The 23,552-nt window shown below is 36.2% G+C and overlaps 1 protein-coding gene across 44 annotated transcripts in view; it reads left to right on the top strand.

Moving 5' to 3' along the window:
* shot (dystonin-like protein short stop) overlaps positions 1 to 23,552 on the top strand; it is a 99,479-nt gene that overhangs the window by 10,640 nt on the left and 65,287 nt on the right. For 24 of the 44 annotated variants that reach the window (XR_016270404.1, XM_089470878.1, XM_089470853.1 and 21 more), the window contains exons 1-5: positions 11,561 to 11,842; positions 15,086 to 15,739; positions 21,507 to 21,568; positions 22,419 to 22,508; positions 22,601 to 22,771. Coding sequence is in view for 43 of the 44 variants with exons in the window: in XM_089470878.1 (XP_089327004.1) it covers positions 15,250 to 15,739; positions 21,507 to 21,568; positions 22,419 to 22,508; positions 22,601 to 22,771 (813 nt within the window). In the remaining variant the exon portion in view is untranslated. Of the gene's footprint in view, positions 1 to 11,559; positions 11,889 to 15,085; positions 15,740 to 21,506; positions 21,569 to 21,779; positions 21,798 to 21,906; positions 21,967 to 22,418; positions 22,509 to 22,600; positions 22,772 to 23,552 lie in introns of those variants that run through there. The other 20 variants (XM_018009416.2, XM_018009413.2, XM_018009414.2 and 17 more) reach the window with 11 other exon arrangements.

The following is a 23,552-nucleotide window of genomic DNA, read 5'->3' as shown; positions in this document are numbered from 1 at the left end:
ATTACTTCGGCATTAAATAGACCTAAATATCATTTTATTTGCGTTCGCAATCAACCTTCTTCATGCAAATAATCCCATCCCAGTTTCATTCACAATAATCCCATCCCTATTCAGATGCCAAGCAATTGTCTGCGCCAATTCTTTGTTAGCCAAATATTTGCACTACCCACTTGAACAGGGCTCAGAGACTGCAGTGTTTCGCCCGAGTTTCCCACACGTTGCGACGCTTGGTTCATTGCACTTATGCTCAGGCAGTTACTGTCAAACTGTGCCACAACTCAATGCATTAGGCCATTTAAACGGCTGCCGCCGCATTGACATTTTTCCAATACATTGCCAACAGTTTCCCCCTCTTCTCTCTCGCTCTATTGTCTGCCTACCTCTCTCTCGCTCTATATCTATCTCCCTCTGTCTCTCTCTCTTGACGCTCCCGATCCGCTGTTGGAAGTCGCATATTATGCGCTAATTCCACGCCTAACGGTGCAGCCTCCGCTGCTGTCGCTTTTATTCTATTTCTGTGCCGCCGACGGAGTCGCTACGCAGCCTACAGAGTTGGCGGTTGCACCCAGCCTCACCTCAGTCTGCACCGCCCCTACGCCCCCTTTTACTGTTTGCCTTTTACTAGCGATTTGTATCTGGCCATGTTTCTAGATTTTTTGCTGCGCTTTTTCATGCACTTGTTGGAAGGGTACATCGATTTTCTTGTGGGGTCTGTTATGATTAAATGATTCCAAATCACATATCGTATAGTCAAATATGATTTATTTTATCGGCATCAACAGCTCTGTTGATTTTTAGCCATTTTTCCTAATTTTTATGTAAAACTGGGATACTAAAATTTATTTATCATCTAATTGGGGTTTATATGCAGTGAACATTTTCTATACCATCTTAACTTTTCACATTGCCTAAAGATTTAGATTTATATCTCTAAGAATAACCACGTCAACATAATAAAAAAATGTTATATTTAGTTAGTTATCGTATACAAATTCTTGAAAAATAGTTTTTATAATAGAAAGCGTATTTCACTATTTCATCTCGATTACAAGATTTTCCCGCTGTTCTTGCTTTTGCAATTGCAACATAAAAATTGAAATTTATGTCGCCGTCATTTTGTTGCCTCCGTTGAGGGCATTGTTCGGTTAACAAACAAATTTGTGCTGCCAGCTTTTTTGCGTATTGGGTCCAATGAATGCTTTACAATATTTAGTTGCTCTCAGCTATTTGTGACCCGTTAGCCAGCTCTTGACGGAGGTGCAATGGAGTGGAATGTGAAATGTGTGTGCTTGGATTTAGTTGAGGAATTTCTAGAATACAAATATCTATTTGATTTTGAGTTAAATTTAAAAATATTTTTACGACGATAATTAAGGATTTGAGAAAAACTAATGTATACAATAATAGATTTAAATTATATTGTAAGCTCAAACAAGGCGAAAAGTTAGAATTCGTTTAAAATTATATTTATATTAAGACTTAATCGATTTTGTCGATCGCAAGCAAAAGCAATTACGAAATAAAATAATATAGTGGCATAATATATAAAATGTTATAGTGGGATTGCTAGGAATAACTAAGTTATCTAAATTGAAAACGTCTGTAAAAATATCTCTGCTTTCTGTTAATAAATCGATAGTAATCGATATACAAAATGAGTGATAACAATAATCATGTTCAGCTTAGAAATAGAGATACTTTCACCTGTGTCTTCCATAAAATATGCTAGAAATAAATTATTTAACATAAATAATGTTTTTTTACCATTTATGAACTAGATATAAATATATATATTGCATATAAATACATAAACTAAATTGACACAAATTTGAATTTTAACACATTTTCGAGTCACAAATATTTCTCGCTTAATTTTGGACATTTTTGAAACATTCTTGAGCATTCAAATTATTTTCAATGTCTGTTTTGGTTGGTTTTATGAGCTGTTTGAGTATATATACCTATAAATATAAAAAACAAACAAATATAAATCGGATGTGGGCTGATTTCCTTCTTAGATCGTGATCTTGACTCATCTGCTAAATTCGATCAACTCTTTGCAATAATATTTCAAGTTCAAACAGTTGGCTAATCCTCTACGTAACCTTGGCTGTTTCAATAATTCAACACTTTCAATCACTTTCCGTGACGCCCACAAAAGAGCCACGCCCACAAATATGTAACATTTCATAGCAAAGAAAACAAGCCAGACTTAAGACAAGATTTGCAATGAAAACGAAAGCCGCCTAAGGCTAGAAAAATAGATACGTTGATTGAGATTGACAGCTGGCGGCAGCTGACACTGGGGGCGTGGCACACACACTCAAGCAAACAGAGAGACAGACAGACAGACACCCACGATTGGCGGGGCAGTTGCGTAGGCTTAAAAATATCGAACCGATTTGCAACAATTTTCAAAGTTTGTTAGACAACTTTTAATGTGGCAAAGTTTTGCATTTGCATTTGTATTTTGTTGTTGCTGCTGCTTTTAGAGTTTTAATTAGCCCTGAGCCAGTTAACCCACACACACACACATTCAGTCACACACACCCACACGACTTGTGTTCGTGTAACGGAAAAACTTGGCTGTAAACAAAAATGATTTTTTGTGATTCAACGATTCGCATTCAGCTTATAAAATTGACACCCACACCGATTGAGTCAACAGGGGGCCACGCCTCTTTTCCTACTTCACCTACTCTTGACTCTCCGTGCTCCTCTTACTTGGCGCATCAATTCGTTCATTCAATCATTCAACATAATTTTGTTTTGGACTCGTTAATAATTTGTTCAAACATCATTTGTTAAAAGCGCTTTAATTTATGCCTACTTTTAATACAGTTTAAGAAGTATCTTGCCATCTCTTTCTCTCTACCTTTCTCATTCTCTATTGCGATCTCTTTCCTTTAGTCTGTAACTGTCTCCTTCTTTGTCTATATTTTTTAACGTACGCCTGCGCGACGTTTCCGTTTTTGGTTGCGCCAATTCTGTGGCTCAAAATCTGTAAAGCGTGTGGGCAGCAATTTCTGACACCGTTCGCCGGTTAGATACATAGATTGCCTAAAATGCTCTAACACAGGGTACATTAGGTATACCGATATACCAGATAGGTAGAAGAGAGTATTTGATCATCAGTCGAGTCTATGGGAGTGCTATTATAAGGGTAACTTATAATCAAACCTAAAAAACATAAAAATATGTGGTAAACTTGTATATTTATGGCAATCGATAAGTTATCGATATAACAATAGTTTATTTATACAAGTATAAATGAGAGGTCATAACAAATTATTGATTTATGAATACTGACTACTGATAAGATGACATATATAAATGAATATTGGTGTTTGTTTTAATGTTATAATCATTTGTTAAATTTAAGCTTGTTAACCGATGAATGATATTATATGAAGGTCGATATGTTATCGAAAAATAGTGAAATAAAATGAATATCAATTGACCTCAGATAGTATGAACTGAAAGAGAGTATTCCACATTCAAAGTTAAAATACAAAAAATTTATTCTTTTAATATTTCCAAAAAAATAATTTCTTTGTGAGTGACGAACTGATTGGCCAAATTACCTATTTTAGTCGCAAGGCACATACAAATTTGTTCATAGTATGCTGTCAGAGCTTAAAAAAGCCAAGCATAAGCATTATATTTAGCTTGTTATCGGACGGCAGGCCGCTATCGATAGCTGCCCATTGAGCGACGGGCCAAACCTCTGCAGCCTAGTTGATATTTATTTAGCATATTTCATTAATAAATTTCATGACTTGCCTCTAGCCGTGTTCAATGGAATCGCATTGATCTATTCGATCTACTTGCTATGCAGCTCACAGATCGAACGTGTGCACTGTTTTAATGTTTAATTGGCCTGGCAACAGGCCCCGTACCGGAAGTACAGTTGAAGCGCTGCCAGAGTTGTCGCTCTATTGAAAAATAGTTAAGGAATGAATTCTATTCTCAAAGGAAAAGAAGTTTTCAAGCAGACTGAAGTACCATAATGAAAGATGTAATGAGAGTCAAAATCTTTAACAATTTTCAAAATAAGTATTATTATTATGTAAAGCAATGGGATTGCCTTATCCATTTGAAACCTGAAACGAACGAAGATTCATGGGAGCTACATAAATATAGGTATATACATATCATTAGCCTCCAAATTTGTGTAACTGAACAAATTTATTGTCAAACTGAAAACTTCAAAGAACTTCAAAATTGTCCGTTATTGATTTTGAATTAAATTAATTTTGGGTGTAGGATACAAAATTCTCGTAAATTTTTCACTAAAATAGAATTTGAATCTTAATTGTTATTTAAAATTAACTCAGTATAAACATATTCTTATAATATTACAAATTTTATACATATTGAAAATCTGAAAATGGGTTAATGAGCTCTAAGGGGCTAAGAATTTAGTTCAAAGTTGCTCTGTCGACACAGAGAAGATTTCTATTTGCTTTCCGGTGTGAGTCGATACGAATAAAAGTTGCTTTTTAAATCAAAACTCTTAAAAAATAATACCTTTTTTTTTTTTTTTTTTTTTTTTTTAAATTTATAAATATATATAGAATTAAAATATACTATTTACTATATACACTATATTTAAAGCTTAGCTGATGTGATATATACATGAGTAATAATGTAACCAATTAGAATATCTCTTACATTTATTTTGTGTAAAAAGTTCTATAGACTAAGGTTCGCTAGATGTGCTCATGAAATCTCCTGGGTCATATATTATACACTGGGCCTGTTGTAATAAATTTCATATATCTTCCAAAATTCTAAGCGAGTAGTGCCTCGTCAGTAATACGTAAGAGTGCAGCTCTTCTTTTTTTTTTTAATTTTGTATCTTTTGGACTTTTTTGCTCTTCTTGTGTTGTTTTTATCGTTTTTATTTGGTGTTTTTATTTCGGCATTGTGCTTTGTTTTGTATCTTATAGATACGCCTACTACTGCGGGGGTACATAACACGATGTTGTTAATTGAAAACTGATAACTGTGTGAGCACCCAATCCCGCCCCCTCAGCCCAGAGCTCGGGAACAGTTGTTGCACTTGGAACCTGCTTCTGTTTGGCAGGCACGTAGTGCTCCACAGCTGTCTTTACTTTTCTTTCTCCCTCTCTCTACATTTTTGCTGTATTTCGCTTTGCTGCTATTTTCCTTGATTTCGTTTTGGTTTTTTAATTGTCATTATGTATGCGTGTCGTTCGACCATATCGCGGGGCGTGTTGTCAAATCTGGCATGTGTATGGGGTATTATATCTATATACATATATAAATATATCAGCGTATGTGTCTGTTGATATCTCTAATTAGTTTTCAATTCAATTTGCATTTCCTCCATCTCGCTCGCTCTTAAGCCGAACGTTAATTAACCGTTTGGAAATTATGACAATTTTAAGTGCCTGTGAATTTAATTTGAGTTTAACGACTTAGTCAAACGCAAATAACAAAGACAAAAAAATAGAAGCTAAACAAATCTTAACTGGCCAAAAATAGCTCTATAAATCGATAAGAAATAATGATCTTTGTTGACAATCTGTTGACTATTTTATGTGCATTGCTTTCATAATTAGCTACTCGAGTGTGTTGTGTTCAGGTTCGAAGTAAAGAAAAAACTTAAAGACTGAAGGTCAGCTGACTTATAAGTCACATTCCTAACCAAATCAACTTCCCAGTTATTTTCTTGGTTTCTCAGTCTGTCAATTTTTCCAGTTTCCTCAATATTTACTATTTGTACACATCTTTCATATCGCTCTGATACTTTTTTTTATCTGTCTCCAGCGAAGGCTGTGCAAACCATATGGCATAGTTCCCTAGCTGACTGTGGTTCTTCGTGTTTCTGTGACTCATTAAGATAAGCAATTTTGTGTGTCAATTTGTCAACTCCAAAAAAAAAAAAAAAAAAAAAAAAAGAGAAGAAAAAACAAACAAACTGACATCGCAACTCTTAACGGAACAGACAATTTATTTTGGCTATGTGTCTCTGTGGATATGCCAAAAATAAACGTTGATCAAAAGCCCGTTTGCCGCCCTCTGCGCAATTCAATATAAAATGATCTGGCAAATAAGAGTGCTTGACGCCTTAAACGCCCTGTAGACGAGCCGCCAAAGGCTTTTGAAACTCTGAATAATTTTATTTAATTAAACCATTCTGAGCTCCTAGTTAAACTTAAAAAAAAAAAAAAAAAAACACGGTGGAAAGAAAAATAAATATTACTTATCTTTTAATTCGCAGAATTATAAAAAAAATTTAGTTTCTTTATTAAACTTGGAAATTACTTTGTTTAAATATACCTTGCCTATCATATATGAAAACCTTTTGTTTATATAAATGAAATATCTTCAAACAAAGTATTAATTTCAATATGAATTCTGAGAATATTCTTTAAGTCAGGTATTTTTTTCTGGAATTTGTAGAAAGATAGGAAAGTCTGTTCAAGTTTCTGTTACTGCGATTTTAAGAGTTTTTCTGTTGTCTCATCAATTCAGCAAATTAAAAGTCCAAAAGATATATTGAATATAGGTAAAGATATTTTAGATATTACCATTCTTCATACATAGCCTTCACATAGTTTGCATACCAAAAGTCTATGCGTTGCATCTGCGCTAATCTGTGAGTTCAATGAGGTCTATGAAGAGTTCAAACTGAATGGTGAAGCCGTTCAAGGCGTATTTGCTAATTTGTAGGGTATTGCAAAACAAATACTAATTTGAATGGAAACTGATATAAACCATAAAGCAATACAAAAATGTATTTGCATTGCATTGTACACAAATATTTAATTACGCTACTAATTGCCATTGGCGCCGACAACATTCACAAACACTTCAACCAATACGCGAGGTCAAGAGACTTCTGACTTAACTCCACCCTAACTTCTCCTACTCTACTTTAGTATCTGCCATATAGCAGATGTTGTGCAATGCCTCAAGTGTCTCAATAAAATAACACAAGTGTTCCCTTCTTCTTCGTTTCATTTATATATTTAGTTGTCGTTGTTGTTTTTGTCGTTACACCCACAACTTTAATCGAGAAACTTTCAGAGAAAAATGCAATGAGATCAGCAACCAATTCCTTTAACTGAAAGCGAAAAAAAAATTGCAACAACAATGACACCAACAACAACAACAGCGGCAATAACGACAACGAAAGCGATTATCATTTTTGTGTTTGGGTTTATTTATGGCCTGTTATACATATCACAGCTGTTGTCTGTGTGGGAGGTTGTTGTCCATGACGTCATCGTGGCTAAAAACGAGCTTGCGAAACAAGTTGGCCTTTTGACAAAGCCAACAACAATCGCGCAAATCATTTAAATGACATTACACGCAAATGAAACGTAAACAAGTTAAAGATTGTTAGCAACACTAACAATGGGTGTCTAAAAGATACCCTAGAATTCCAAAAACTTATGCCAAATACATCTCATCTAACGCAACTGAGTATCGATAAAGGAAAATGCAAAGAAGAGGCTTAAATGGCATAATTGAAACTACTGGAAAGAACACAACGCTTTACTGAATATGTAAGGATATAGATGGATCCGAGGTACAATAGTACAATACAATGCATCCAGGACAAGGAGAAGAAAGTTCAGGAAAAGTATTAAATATACCAAGTTGTACCAAACTGAATCTTACTATAGTTAGAGCTACTCTCCAATCTTAGCTTCATACCCTGTATGAAACGAAGGGACTGATATTTCAAATAATTGCAGGAAAAGCAGGCTTAGATATGTCTAGACCGAGACTTCAACCTTCATCAATCAAAGTCTTTTGAAAGCCATGTACACACGCTATCCACCATAAAGTCACGTAGATCTTGACACCCGAGCACGTAATGCTTGGGGAATCTAATACACCCTCTGGTGCCTAACATTAAAAGTCAGTACGCCTACTACACGAAACCTGTCTGCGGGTGGGTAAGCGAGTAGCACTTCGAAAGGGGGAGCCTACTGCGACTCGTATTCGGGGTCCCGGTTGGGGTCGGGGTCGGACTCTGTCACTGGGTCAGTTGCTGGTGCCCTATTCAATGCCAAAGTGAAAACAAAACAACATGGAAATGCCATTGTTTTACCTTTTGCAAAAAGTATCTGTATTGTATATGTACATATATACATTCCCAAGATCAATTGGACTTGACATATATTTGCGTTTCGAAATAATTGAGAGCCTGAAACATTGTCCAGTAATGTCTTCATCTCCGGTTTTAAGCGTATGACGCGCACTCAGTTAATAACTCACTCCGCTGACTGACTGACTGACTGACTGACTGACTGAGTGAGTGAGTGAGTGATACTCATTGTATTTACTTTTCGGTTGCCGCCCTGCACAGCCGGCATATTTTGCAGCACTTCAATTATCATTACGGAAAATTGTCGTCCGACTGTGAGTCTGAGTCTGGGTCTGAGTCGTGTCTGGTGTCTGGTCTTGGGTCGACTCTTCGGTTCGGTTCGACTTCGACTTCGGCTCGTGTCTGGGCTGGCCTGGCCTGTTCTGGTCTGGTCTGTCCCATTGCCGGTTTGTCATGAGACGGATGTGGCCTCTGACAGGCGGAATTCAAGTGGCTTGGGCGTCAGCGCGTGGGCAGTTTGTAATAGATGGCAAAGGTGGGTTGGCTAGTTGCTAGTTTGCTGGTTGCTCAACAGACATTTTTCCTCTCTGGTTTTTCGTTGCAAATGTTTTGCAAAGCATTAAAGAGTGTTATTCATGACTACCATTCATGCTATTCATGAAAATTGTAAGAGGAATTCACGCAGACGTCAGCTGTTGCAAGAAATACTAGTTTATTTTAGAATACAAATATAGAGAATGAATATCTTTGATGTACTATTCATAGGTATACTAATATTTTGGTTGTCACTTTGTATCTATTTAAGAAGAATAAATATAATAAAAATCATGAATAAATAAATATTATTTCAACAAATATATATATATTAAAAATAAATGAAATTTGTGAGTGCTTATGAGGGTCGAGAATATTATTTGTGACCGCTCATACACCTCAGAGGATTGGCTGCGAGTCAATGTGTCAACACGAAGATCATCATACATATATTTTCGGAAGTTATAAGGAATATATTAAACAATATTTATTTTAAAACCTCAGTTACGAATCAAAAGATTTCCCAAAAGCTGACAATCTTAGAATATTATTTTTAGCACTTTCTATCAGTTCGTTGCATTTGTAATAGTCAGTGCTCATTTACTATGCATAAATATATAATAAAAAGAGTCCCTATTGTTAGTTCTGATGAGTGGTATTCACATATTGGCCATTATAGAAATAAAAGAAAAGTTAATAAACTTCAATGAGGACTCGGAAACTAATCTATGTACATCAATAAATGCTAGGAGTGAATCGAAATATATGTAGCATTCATGACTGCTAATATTTCATACTTAACGTTCTATACTCATTGAGATATATGTGTAGCATTCACGAATAATGTGCAATTGAGCAGAGACACTCAAAACAATTCATTTAAATAAAGCTCGAATCATTTATCAAGCATTCATCCTTGTCGTTGGCCTTCCCCACGAACAGCAAAAACTTGGCTTTAATCCGCAGTTCATGTGGGGCAGTGCAGAGAGCAAAAAATAACTTTGAATAAACGGCAGGTTGAGCTGTGTGTCTAACTGTTACCCAACTGTTTTCAGGGGGAGCTGAAGGGGTAGACCACCCCCGTGTGGGCTTGAGCTTACCTTGATTGTGGCCACATTAGCTAGTTGGCGTGCCTGAAGGCAATTCGAAAAGCCTAAGGCAGTCGGCTGGCAATTAAATCAACTGCCAATTTGAAATCAGCTCAAATGATTTTGCGACTAATTAAAAATGAAATTTGCGTAAGCGCGCATTTAGACACCCACACAAATACTTGCACACACATACACACATTTACACTTCTACATTTATATAAAGTGCAGCTCGTAATCTGAATAACGCACTTGTATTGATTAAGGCCGGCCACTTGAGCGCTCAAAGAGCAGGCGCTGCACAAGTGGGCTGCTCTAATAAGCGAGAGAGGGTAAGTAAGATGAAGAGAGAGGCAAGGCAGCGGCAGCGGCAGCGGCTTGAGTTTATATCTGGATGTCAGAATCACTCAAGTGCGACCAGCATATGCAAATGAATGAAAGGCAAAAACTAAGAAACTAACACTGAAACAAACTCAAACACACACACATGATACTCACACACACACACACAGACACACGCACACACAAAGACGCACTCACACCCAGTGAGCTTTAGCATTAAGCCTACTCATTTGCACTCCCGTTTGGAGTGCGGCTTAGTCACGACTTCCAAGGCTTTCGAGGCGCTGACTGAGTCATTCGTGTGACAAAACTTTGCTCAATTTCGGCATCAATTGCCATGCATTTCCGTTAATTGAAGCACACAGCTGTTATGTGATCAATGCGGTTCAGTTCAGCTTTCCATTTTCAAAAGACTGCACTCTCAATAACTGTTATAATTTCGTTCATAATGCACACTGTGACAACTGCATTGGGCCAAGTGCTCTACACACACGCACTGCAACTTTCAAAGCACTCAGCTGTTTTGACAGCGCTCTCTGACTGCGCGTGCTCGCCCTCTCGCTCTCTGCCATTCTCTCTCTGTGTGCCTGCGCCTCTCTTTTGGTCTGCTTGCATTTTTACATTTTTATGGATTCTTCAACTATTTTTACACCTCATAGATTAGCTTTGCCGTTTTTATGTGTGTTATGTTTACTACAACACACACACACACTTGTGTACTTAGCAGAATTATAATTTGTTTCTTTTTGGTCAACGTACTCTCAATCCTAGTGGTGTTCCAGTTAGAGCACCCGCATCGCAGATCCGCTGCTTGTTTATATTTTGCTAAGTTCATTTTGTGGCTATTTTCGTATATGTAGAGTGAGTGCAATAAGGAAGTGAGTGTCTGCAGAGAGAGAACGAAAGAATCTCGCGCGGCGTCTTGTTGAATAGCCAATATTTAGTTCAGCTTCTTTTTTCTTTCCGACCGTTCAGCTGCGCACCAAATTAGGGCTTTTTGTTTATTAACGGCCATGACCATTAGCGGTTTATTTTCTCTTCTCTTTCTTTTGCTGTTGTGTTTTTTGTCAATTTCTTAATTCTTATATTTTCGCTGGCAGCCCACATGCTTGACCGCAGCGTTTTTGCCAATCCCCCCGCAGTTGTCGCAATTAAAAACCCGTAGCAAGAGGCGCTCGGCGAATTTGTTGACCAAATATGTGGCATTTTCTGAGTGAGCGAGTGAGTGAGTGAGTGAGTCTCTCGTCTGGGTCAACTCGCTCACGCACTCGCCGAGCTTAAGCCCTGGCGCTCCCACGATCGTGCTCAGCCCACACACACATACAAACACATACACACACCCGGTCGCACTATAGAGAGCAAAAGACACAGAGAGAGAGCGCTACACCTGCTTAGCTCACGCACACACACACGAAAACATGCACACACACTCAAGCACTGGCATACACATGCATGCAGTCGGCGCTCGCAGCGCGGCACCCATTCAAAATCGTTGCTTGCGCTCTGGCCGTGCTCTCAGTCCAATTTGAACAACGATACCGAGCGGTTGGCGTCCTCTGCAAGCAAATTATTTCCGTTATTTGAGTGTGTCCGAATAGACAGCAGCAGCAGCAGCAGCGACAGCAACAACTACAACAATTTGTAAATTTCTGCTGCCGCTGCCAACGCACAGCAGTTTTTCTAACCTGGCCCTAAGCACCAGCAGCAACAACAACGCGAAAAAAGTTGTCGTGTGTGTGAAAAATTGTGCAAAGTGCGCAGAAAAAAAGAATTGAAATCATAAAAAAGCGTAATAATTTCCACAATATCCGCCCGCAACTTATCATAAATATAAAGTGTGTTTATCTTGGAAGAAAGAAAATAAAAAAAAACTATTATTAATAGTGACTAAAATCAATTGATTAACTGATCGAGTGCGTGTTGCCTGCCTGTTGCTTATCAGGCTCATAAAAATGAAATAAACGCACTCGCAATTGGCAGCTGTATTTGCGCGATGCCTCTTCTTCCAGTTGTACATTTGTGCGTGCGTGTGTGTGTCTGGGCGTGCTGGTGTGTGTGTGTGTGTGAGTGTGCATTTTTCAAATATTTGCCAGGTCTCAGCTTCAAAAGAGACGCCCAAGAAACTTCTTTAGCTTTGCTTCAAATTTTTTGTGTGTTTTGTGTGGCTGTTTTTGCCATTTCTGTTGGCTGGCTTTTCATTCAATAACCAGTTTCTTTTTGTTGTGTGTGTTTGCCTTCCTTTTTTTTGTTTTTTATTTTAGATTTGTTTTCTTTATTCTTATTTTCGGTACCTTTTTCGAGATTTTGGTAGGCTATGCGCCTGCGTGCACGCACAGATTTGATTTCCAGTGGAATTGTCCGCAAATTAGTCATGCCAAACGCACTGTCTCCGGAGTCGTTTCGGCTGGAAAGTCTACCTGAGTAGTTAGCTCTTGATATTTGTCCGTTTTGTTGTCAGCCACCACATTCTTAAGGCTCCTTGCACACATGTCAGACATAGTTTTGACTGCGCTCTCTCTCGCGTTTTTTTTTTCTCTCTCTTGATCTACCTCTTGCTCTCCCTCCGCTCTTTCCGACTTAGAACAATGCAGCACACAAATTGAGCAACGTTTTTTTGTTTCTTTCGAATGCAAGCTAATGTGCGCTCTCACTCAAGCTTAGGCCTGGCTAGGAAAAAGCGACTGAAAAAAACATGTGTGAGACACAATAATAACTGTGCCACACAGTGTTGGAAAAAGTGTGATAGAAATGAGCGATGTGAAAATTAGTAAACAAGAAACACATTTTTCTGAGTTACTGTGTGAATTTTTGCATGTGAATGAAAAACTACAACAGAAACAAATTTAACAAAAAAATTGAAAGAAAAAAATAAATACAAATACACATATATAATTAAATATTAGCAGTGAAAACGTACTTATGCAAGTTGCAATTGAAAATTAATAAGAAAAATTTATATACAACCAATTGCCGAAAAAAAACTACAACAAACAATATATAAATCTAATAATCATAAAAAAATTGAGTAAAAGTGCAATGCAAAACGAATTCATTTGTTAATTTTTGTCGTGCGAAAACTAAAAACAATGCACAATAACAAATAGAAGCAATAAACAAATTGAAAAAAAATCAACAACAAGCAGGCAAACACGAGAGAGAAATTCAAAAAGATATTTGTATAAGTATCTGTTGCGCCGAGTAGCTGTATCTGTATCTGTATCTAAGTATATCTGTATATGTATCTGTGTTTGTTGTGTTGAGGGGCCATCGGTATCTAATCAGCGCGACAGCCTGTCTCATTGGCCAGCTGGGCGTTGCGTGTTTCAACTATTATTTATGTAGTTATTTATAAATTTATTATGGAAGTTGCAAGTTGAAAGAAAGCCAAAGCCAGTTTGTGTCACCCCAACTGCTGACCTCATGCAACCGAGAATGCAAAATGAACAAAAAATAAATAAAAAATGAGTACAGCAAAAAGTTATCAATGAAATTCCATTTGTAATTCAACTCGAATAAGCACCTAAAAATAAAAAATGAGCTACAGACTTGTCGCAAATGAAAGTACAAATTTTTTATGGCCATTGTTCAATTTAAAGTGCAGCTAAAAAATGATATTTATGTGTTTAAGAAGACAGAAGGAGACAAACAATTTAGAGCATAGCTCACTTTTACTGCGCTTTTGTATTTGTGTCTGTGCCTGTGTCTGCAATTGTACCAACAATTGTATCTGTACCTCTAGCTGTCACAGCAGCTGCCCTGTCTGATTTCAATTTATCTTTATAATTTCAATTTGCGACCCGTACCGCGCCCGGGCAGACAATTTACGTCCATACCCTACATAACCTTCGAAAGGGCAGCAAAATGTCGCAGAGTTCAAGATGAAAGAGAACTCGTAATGGTTTGAAACATTCCGTCTGATCTATAGCTTGGTTATATAAATATAGTCAATTGGCTCTAAAATACTCCTATTAAATATGGAAATTGATAGGTTATAAAATTCTATTTCTTCTATTTTTTAAAGAGAAATTTCATATTAATTGGGAAAATGATTTACTATATATAGCATAGCCTTTATTTAGTACACGGTTTAAATAAAAGCTAAAACATAGTCAGCGTCTAATTAGATTTACAACCTGAAAGTTTCTATTTTTCTTGAGAATTCACTGTGTGGGGTCCCCGTCGTGAACCTCTGAAGTTCTGTTCTAATGCGTAGTCTGCATAAATACTTCAAAGTCAACATATACGCTTGTTCCCATCTAAGTTCGTTTACTCTTTTCTTTTAAAATAAGAGAGTATTCTCTTGTTATAAAGTTAAGAAGTAAATCTCTGAAGATGATCATTCATCTTATCATCATAAAGATTAACTTCTAAAGTCTGCCAAGCCGTGTATGCGATATAATTTCCTAGGGTATTTGAACTTCTGCACGTTCATTCTCTTGCTCTTTATTTTAGTTTATATCAATTGTCTGTAGTTTGTAGGGACAAACAGTTCAAGAGCCGGACGACAAAATGCAGAAACAGCGAGTCGTCTGTCATTTGCAGAAAGCATGTAGAAAGAAAGACACAAACACATACACACACATACACACACATACACACACATACACACACATACACACACATACACACACATACACACACATACACACACACACACACACACACACACACATGCATGCATATACACTAAAAAGATACAAAAGATACGCGCCAGCAAAAGATACAAATGCTGCGTACCCGGCGGCTGAGTTAGTTTTTTCTTTTTGGCTGTCAGCCAATTGGAACAAAATGCCGGCAAGAAGAGATTCGCAAATAGACTTCCTCAACAAAAACAGCGCGAGTCAACACAACTTTTACTCACATTTTATTGCACTTGATTTAAATTTTAGTTTTATTTTGCAATTCGATTCGTTTGTTGTTGATTTCACGTTCAAGTACGTAACGCTGACTCATGCGGTTAATTTGCATCTCTCTCGCGATCCGCGACTCGCAACTCCAAGTTTAGCCTTTTTAATTTCGTTTTGTCAATCAGTCAGTCAGCGGAGCAATAAAAATAAAATCACAAAGTGCCATCCACAAAAGAGAAAAATACCCAAAAAAAAAAAGAAAAAGAAAAGAAGACAACTGCAGCAAACGTGCTAAAAATAATAATCAAGCAAGATACGCGCAAGCGAAAGTATTTCATGACAACGCAAGATGACATCGCATTCCTATTATAAGGATCGTCTTGGCTTCGATCCCAATGAGCTGCAGCATGAGCCAGGCAATCATCACAACAGCGGCACCAATTCGATGAAACGGAGCAGCTCCAGGCAGACGCATCATCACCATCAGAGCTACCATCATGCCACAACGACGAGCAGCTCAACCGCATCGCCTGTTGCAAGAATCTCTGTCTCCCCAGGTGGCAATGGTACCCTCGACTATCATCAGGTCCAGCGGGAGCAACGCGATCGGGAGCTTTACGCCAATGGCCATAGCAGCAGCAGCACTCATCATTACCATCACCATCAGCAGCATCATCCAAGGCATTCGCATGGATTGATCGAGGCTAGTCCGGCGGCCAAAAAGGCCAAACACTCGTCAACGCAGGCGCAGCCGCAGGGCGGCTACGAGGATGCGTTGACGCAGTTTAAAGGTACCATGTCCATTTGGGATCATTTTATAGAAGATTGGGATATTATGCGTAAGTCGGCAAAGGTTCATTCTATCATTCGAGTTGTTCGTTTCTCGTTCGTTTGGCCGTTACTCGTTATTTGTTATACGCCGTCATTCAGATGCTCAACTAACTGAATTGCTTTACTGCTCTGCCCGTTACTCGTTGTGTATTGACGAGTTGCTAATTTCTTATACTATTAACCAGCTATACGATACCCGTTTCACCCGACTACGGACTTTCCGTTATACTAAACATATGTTGATAAAAGGAATTATTCCCGGTTTCTTGTTATTTAAGTGTTAACGCTCTATTCGTTATTTATTCAAAAAATGTTGTAGCTTAGAAAAGTTACAAATCACATTCGATCGGGATATATTTTATTATATATATATAATTGTTACAGATTCTATTTGATATGCCTTTCCCATTAATCAAATTTGCTACTAGAACCCCCTCAACTCGTTTCTCCATTTACTAAACAGATCTATGTACGTCTTTAAGCTCTTCACTTTTGATTCTTTATGCTCCACTCGCTAGTTGTTGGTCGTCTCTCGTTGGTAGCGTGTTTTCCGTATCGCAATCTTGCTAAATTCTATTTTTGCCAGTTGTTTGAGTAACATTAAAATTGCCGCCTGCGGAAATGATTTGCATTTGCATAATGATTAACGAAATCACGATTAGGTGAAAAAATATGCTTGCATAATTCCTTATTGTAATTATGATACGGTCCATAAGCTTTCAGCAGCTGGTCAGGGTTCAAGGTCGCCAATATAAGAGTATATAAAATATTGCTTATAAATATGCAAAGAATATATCTCATAGATAAACCATTTGACACCTTTCCGTTTTATGAAAGCACTTCGATTGTCTGACCCTGACCATGAAATTGATGGACCGAAGAGTGGTTCAAACCCTGCCCATGTTTACAGTAAACATTTCACCACCAACCAAGTATGAGGTATTTTACTTTAGGTGGGTCGCTCAACGGACCCATGTCATATGCAAAGCTTTGTCAATATTATTTTAACGTTTGCTTCGGCACCAAAAAATATTGATTCATTTATTGATTTTTACGCGTAAATTTTTTAGAACTGGTTACTGACTCGCTGATTCGCTGAGTTGTTGTCGTATTCTTTCCATTGGTTCTTTTGGAGAGCCCCTAACAGTTGGGGCAATTAACTGGCTCGCTCAAACAAATTAGTTGTATTCGAAATTCTGAGAATTTCTGCTGAGTATTTTATATACACACTATATATAGAAAGAACTCTGTACGTTGGAACCCGTTTATGATTTTCTAAAACACAATTTTTATGAGCTTTTTATGTTGATTTGATTTTGGTTTTTGATTATTAATTCGACTTTTGGTTTGAGCGGACACCCGAAATCTGAATATTTTCTGAAAACTGTTAAGTATGGAAATTCGATGCTCGATATTAAATATTCGATATTTACCAATTTGCTAATTTGTTGATGGGTAGGCGATTACCCCCATGATAAATGCCTTTTCGAAATTCTTTTGTTGTTTACCTACCACAAATTGGACCGGACTTTGAGCCCATCAAGTGCTTATAATTTGTATATATAGGACACATATATATAAATAAATATGTGCCTGGCTGAGTCTGACAGACTCGTTATGTTATTTTATCAAAGCTTAAGTGCGGTAAAGGCATTAATCGACTGTGTGTGATCAATAAATACCCATACACATTGCTTATAATCTATTATAAAAATACCTTATTGTGTAATTAGAGGGGAATACATAGAGAGATTAGGGTCTTTGAACGGGAAAAGACACTCCACTCGTAGCTCGATGAAATCGGGCAAGGATTAATAATGAAGAATGTGCAAATCTATCAAAAATGTTAATTATATTTAATTTCTCAGTTAAAGCGATCGTTGGCAGAACAAAATTAAAGACTCTACCTCTTTTAGACTATAGTTCGATGAGATCATATACTAATTTGCTTTGAATGAAATAGTGGGTCTCTAACAAGATTGTATATGCAGATTCCTTTTGAAAGAGCCCAAAAAAACTATGTCAAATTGATGCTTTGCAGTTATAAATTTAAAATATATTAATGAATTCAAAAGATTCTTGATTCAGTGCTATGCTTGTTAACCCACATATTTTTCCCCAAAGTTTATTCCAAAATATCTCTGTTTACAGGGTATGTGAAGTATAAAACTATTTATCATGCAATCTCTGTTACCTAATAGGGTTTTAGTATATTTTTGGTTTAGGTTGATTGAAAATAAGATATGGTCGACTACGCTAAAGACTTATTTATAGGCACTTTCATAATGACCCAGCAAGCGCTTATCAAAAGCGCAAGTAGAAAGCCTACCAATTATGCTAAATTGTTGTTGCTTATTACTAATGCTAGAGTAATTGTTGCTTTTATTATTATATTTTTGTTGATGTTGTGGTCAAGCAACGTCCTTCGCTTCGTGGCGCTGCCATTGAAGTGCGCTAATCAAAAAGCGCGACGACAGAATGCAAAAATAAACATTAGCGAACTTCAAAGACGTATACTACACTATTGATTTTTTTTTCATTTTGAAGTTGACTAAAAACAACAACAAACGTAAAATACGTTAACAGTGAAATACGTTAACAAACATTTAATCGTGGCAGCAAAATTCAACTTAGAACGTGACATCATCACGCGCTCACGAAAAGCAAGCGCAACAACAACACCTCTGTGTATATCAGATAGTGTGCTTACCTGTGTGTGAGAGGTATATACACAGACACACAGACAAGCACACACATAAACACACTCACACACGTACACATTTGATCATATGTACACTGTACACCTTTTCGTGTTGTCAAATTGAAATGAACTTTATATATTTATGAACTATGATATGATGACTGACTGACTGACGTTTTGCAGACAAACATTAAGGGATAAACTTTTGATACCCTGTAGTAAAAAAGGGCTTACAAATGTGTTCATTACAAAGACAAAAGTAAATGCTCTGTTAAGTAAACATACTATAAAGGTGTTAAGCTGCTTTAGTGATTCAGTTTTTTCCCGAGAATGTATACAAACGTGTAGGAAAAGTCATCTGAGCTCAAGAAATATTTATACAAACTTCACTGCTGTCGGGTGCCTAGACTTCAGTCTAATATATACCAAACACTTCAGGCTCTACCCTAACTATTATAATTTATAATATTATTAAGACGTGTCTTATATGCGCTGAGTTACTGTTAAAACTTTTTGGAGATTTCCCCGAGCACATCCGCTTAGCCATAGAAAATATTTACGATGTTAGATATGTATTATTTTCAAGCATATTTCTCTAGTTTTCTGTTTTATTTCTCAATTATCATAATCATCTCAAAAATTAGATTAGACTTATGCCAGAAACTAGTTCATATCTCTACTGTTTTAATAAAATGCTTGTGAAGGCGATTCGTGTGTGTTTATCGTATGTTTATGAATGTAAAATGTGACGATAACGAAAGTTCGTAATAAAACTAATCGATAACTATCACAAATTACATATGAATTATATAAATATATATTTTATCTTGAACTAGTTGACATGAACTATTAAATAGTGCTTGATATTGAAAGATCTGTGCTATAATTAATAGTTTTTAGTTCAGCAATAAAAGTATATATTAATTGATAACGGGTCAATTCGATACATACCGAATCGAGCAGTAGATAGCAAAAGAATTCTTCTTTTTTCAACGCAGATTTGATCATTTAAGAAAATATTTAAATTAAAGAGAAAAAAATTATTGAATGATCAAAACTATTCATTTCGAATCTGGCTACAAAATTCGAAATATTGGGTACTCAGACTGGTAAGACTGGAAAAGTCTTAATAGATTAATCCGTATTGATTTGAACGTAAGAGGTGGGCGACGGCAAGGGGGCGGGACAACAGTGGTTTTTGCACAGTTGTTATGTCGTGAGTCATTAATGAATTAAGTAGAACTTTGGCTAAGAGTGTTATTCAGTCAGCAATAATTAATACGAACACAAATGCAATTAATAACACGTTAACAGCCTTCACACACATACTTAAAAAGAGTTAAGACGAGAGAGAGAGAGAGTGCAAAAATACAGTTGTATAGCTCGCTCTTCACTCGCTCTCTTTCCGCAACTCTCTTGTTACCTGTTCTTTATCGTGAGATTCCTATGTATATATATAAAAGTGTTATTTTTTTCTTTTTGCACATTTTGTTTTGCTTTCATGTTTCTTGCTGCTCTCAAAGCTGTTTGCTGTCCACTTTATTTGCCCTGCACTACAATTTATCGGGTTTATTAACCGTAAAACTTCATTTACAGCCATTACTATGTACCTTAGCACTCGACTTGATATGAGTCAAATGGGCACTGAACTTTATATTTCGTATTGATGGGTTATTCGCTTTGTGTTATTCTTTACCTTTATGGATTTACAACTGCCATTGTGACGTTAGATTAGATTTCAAGTCTTAAGGAAGAAATATAGATTTGTGATTCCAAGCTATACGTGATATTAGTTTGATTTAAACATTTACTATTCCTCACAATTCATAGGAAATTACTAATACTAAGTGAGAAATAAAGCTCTAAAATATATTTTTCAAAATCAGAAAAATAATATAATATATATAAAATAATAATATAATAATATATCTAAGCTTTATTTTAATTTTATTGGATATTTATTACCCTTGAAGTGTGCTTAATTGAATGTTTTCAGATAATGTAATATCGATGGAGAGCCATTAAACTATTCGTTGTTGTAACTTGTATTTTCGTTAGAATTGTTTATATTTAAACTTGTTAGAATTGTTTATATTTCTGAAGAGTTTAATGAATTTGACCTGGTAAAATCAGTGACACATTTCCATTTTGACTGTGAGTCATTCACAATGGATATTCTAAAAATAAAAAGATTTGCTAAGTTGTTCCACTTAATTGCCATCATAAACGATTAGATATAATGCTATTGAAAGCCAGATTTGTTATGAATGATATGATATAATGTATAGATAGACTTGACACTAATTACGTTGTTCTCCAAAGAGCTAAGCATGTGTTTCAGTGAATCGATGCGGAAAACTAGTCCTAACTGTTGGATTTTTTATTGTATGTCATCAATAGATAAGGAACCCTCTTGCTCTCTCTTTCTCTCTCAGTCGTTCTCAATCTCGCTCCCACTATATTCCTCCCTTTTTACTATGGTCAACAAATCACGTCAACAAAAAAGAAAAAAAATTCTTATCGAATCGTCAGCCTTATCGGACTTTGGCCAAAGTCAATGTCTGAGGCCCTGAGATTCGTATGGACAATTGACAAATGTTCACTGCTTGAAGCTAATTACGTAGCCGCAACTCAAATGAATTGTTCAATTAAAACAGCAACAGCAACAAAGCAGAAAAAAATACAAACAAGCTCATTAAAAGTTTAGGCCATAAGTCAGCGCCCACACATTAAATACTCGCATATGATTAAATATAGTTATTATGGATACAAATTTGATTTTGATTATTAATTTTGTTCTTGGCTTTGCTTGTTTTATAAGTAGGCGTTAAATATTTAACATAAAGTGTACATTTTTCAAGCCAGCAGCAATTTTCGTTGATGTCGTCAGCGCTTGCAGTGTAGATCATATCATATCAAAGTGTGTGAGACCCATATATGTATATTGATTGACATAATCCAAGTGCTTTGCCGTTGCATGAATCCTAAATGAGAAATCAATTAAATATTAACAATTTCATTTAGCTTTATGGATCTTGATCAATTTTAATATAAACCTTTCTCATTTCTGCCAGACGAACGCGATGCCATTCAAAAGAAGACTTTCACAAAATGGGTTAACAAACATCTTAAAAAGGTGAGTGCATAGCAGAGTCACGGAGTGAGCCGCTGATCCACAGTTATCATGAAACATACATATCATCAACATAAGTGCTCCATTTAAGACCCTCATCCAAATTAAACATTTACGATTTTTACGAGCAAAAGTTAGGGTTTTTATCAATTTATGTAAAATTAAAATAGCATTCCTTTATGCTCTCTTTCTTAACTCTCTTAACTACAAGCAGCATTGGAAGTATGCCAAGGTATAGTGTTTGTATAAAAAATACTACGTTTCCAAATTAGTTTTATTTTTTTTCTTAATATTTGCTTTTAAATTTGAAAATCTCACGGAGTACTCTATTAAATTTGCAGACCTATACCATGCTACATGTTTGTGTTACCACAAATGGTATACCCTGTTGTTCACAGTCAGTAAGTTGTGCCAATCTCAAGCAGAGTTTCAACGTGTATAAATGTTTTGCATATATAATTATTAAATATATATATCTAGTACTGAGAGATAAATATATTCAATTTTAATTAAAGAATTTGTTTGAAAAGACCATTATTATTACTTTTTCAATTATTGTTGAAGGTTTCTTTTATAAATATTTTGAAAACAGTTGTATATTTTGAGGCGTTGTACACTAAAATTTGTTCGTTTTTGATTTGTTCGTTTCCTTATGCTCGTTTATTGTTCTTCACTAAATGCACCCGCCCACTAATATTGAATTCCTAAACACCGAATTGTTGTAAACACTTTCTTAACACCCTGCATGCATATACATAGATGTATATATTTGTATAACCTTCAACTTTTACTTTTCAACTGTCGCCTAACATGTTTTTTTTTCTTCTTCTTCTTCGTTTTTCCACCTACCCAGGCCAATCGGCGAGTCGTGGATTTATTTGAGGATTTGCGCGATGGTCACAATTTGCTTTCACTCTTGGAGGTGCTATCTGGCGAACACCTGGTAAGTAGCCACAACCAGCTCTATCGACAACTTTGTGTCCAATAAGATTTTTGTACTCGTTTTTAATTTTCCTATTCGTTACTTTCCCATAGCCACGAGAGAAGGGCAAAATGCGATTCCACATGCTGCAGAATGCACAAATGGCGCTGGATTTTCTGCGCTTTAAGAATATCAAATTGGTCAACATACGCGCCGAGGACATTGTGGATGGTAATCCCAAGCTAACGCTGGGCTTGATCTGGACGATTATATTGCATTTCCAGGTAATGTAGAGCATTCGTTACATGTTATATATAAAAGTTGGATGTAAATGGAGCAAGTTTTTAGAGATTTATTCATTAAATATTTATTGATGTTAATTACTAGTTGCAAACGAAAAGAAGAGGAACATTTTTAATCTCTTAAGAAGATTGAACATTGCTTGACTGAGGAAATAACCTATTTGATACACTTGTCATAATTGATTTATTTTAAGTGACGCAAGTTTATATATGTAACATTATATAATGTAAAAAATATTTACCTGCCGACTAAATTTACGATACTCGGCAGTTTTATTTGGTTTAATTGTTAGAGTTTTGTGAAAGATCTCGGTTGTACGGTACCCCGCCTTAACTCATCTCACTGAAGATCAGTTGAAAATTATTACTGAGACTCTCTGTTACCGTATTTATTATACCTCTCGTTACTTTCTATAGGAGTTAGTTGTACTAATTAAGATAAGCGAAATATGTTACACAGAAACTGCATAGAGTTAAGGCCAAATAATTAGCTTAAGTTCAATTAAAATTGATTCTTGTTAAGCTTAACCTATCGCTGTAAGGCGAAGAAACGAGTAAGTTAAGTAACGAGACAATCTGACCATTTGCTCTCATTTGAATTAGGATAATCAAATTTGAGTGAATCAGATCTCGTTCGTCCCTTTGCGAGCTCGTTTCATTGTAAGGCGGAATGTTCTAGTTCCTTCATTTATAATTGCTTTAACATTATTGCCTAATGGGCTTATATAAGCTAGGCTAGGCAATGTACTTGTTACATTCTTTT

The sequence above is a fragment of the Drosophila arizonae genome, chromosome 5 (assembly GCF_054131065.1).
Source record: "Drosophila arizonae isolate 15081-1271.41 chromosome 5, UAZ_ARI_1.0, whole genome shotgun sequence".
In the NCBI taxonomy this organism is placed as follows: domain Eukaryota; kingdom Metazoa; phylum Arthropoda; class Insecta; order Diptera; family Drosophilidae; genus Drosophila; species Drosophila arizonae.
Note: the sequence above shows the minus strand (reverse complement) of the source record. Positions and strands in the feature narration are given on the sequence as shown.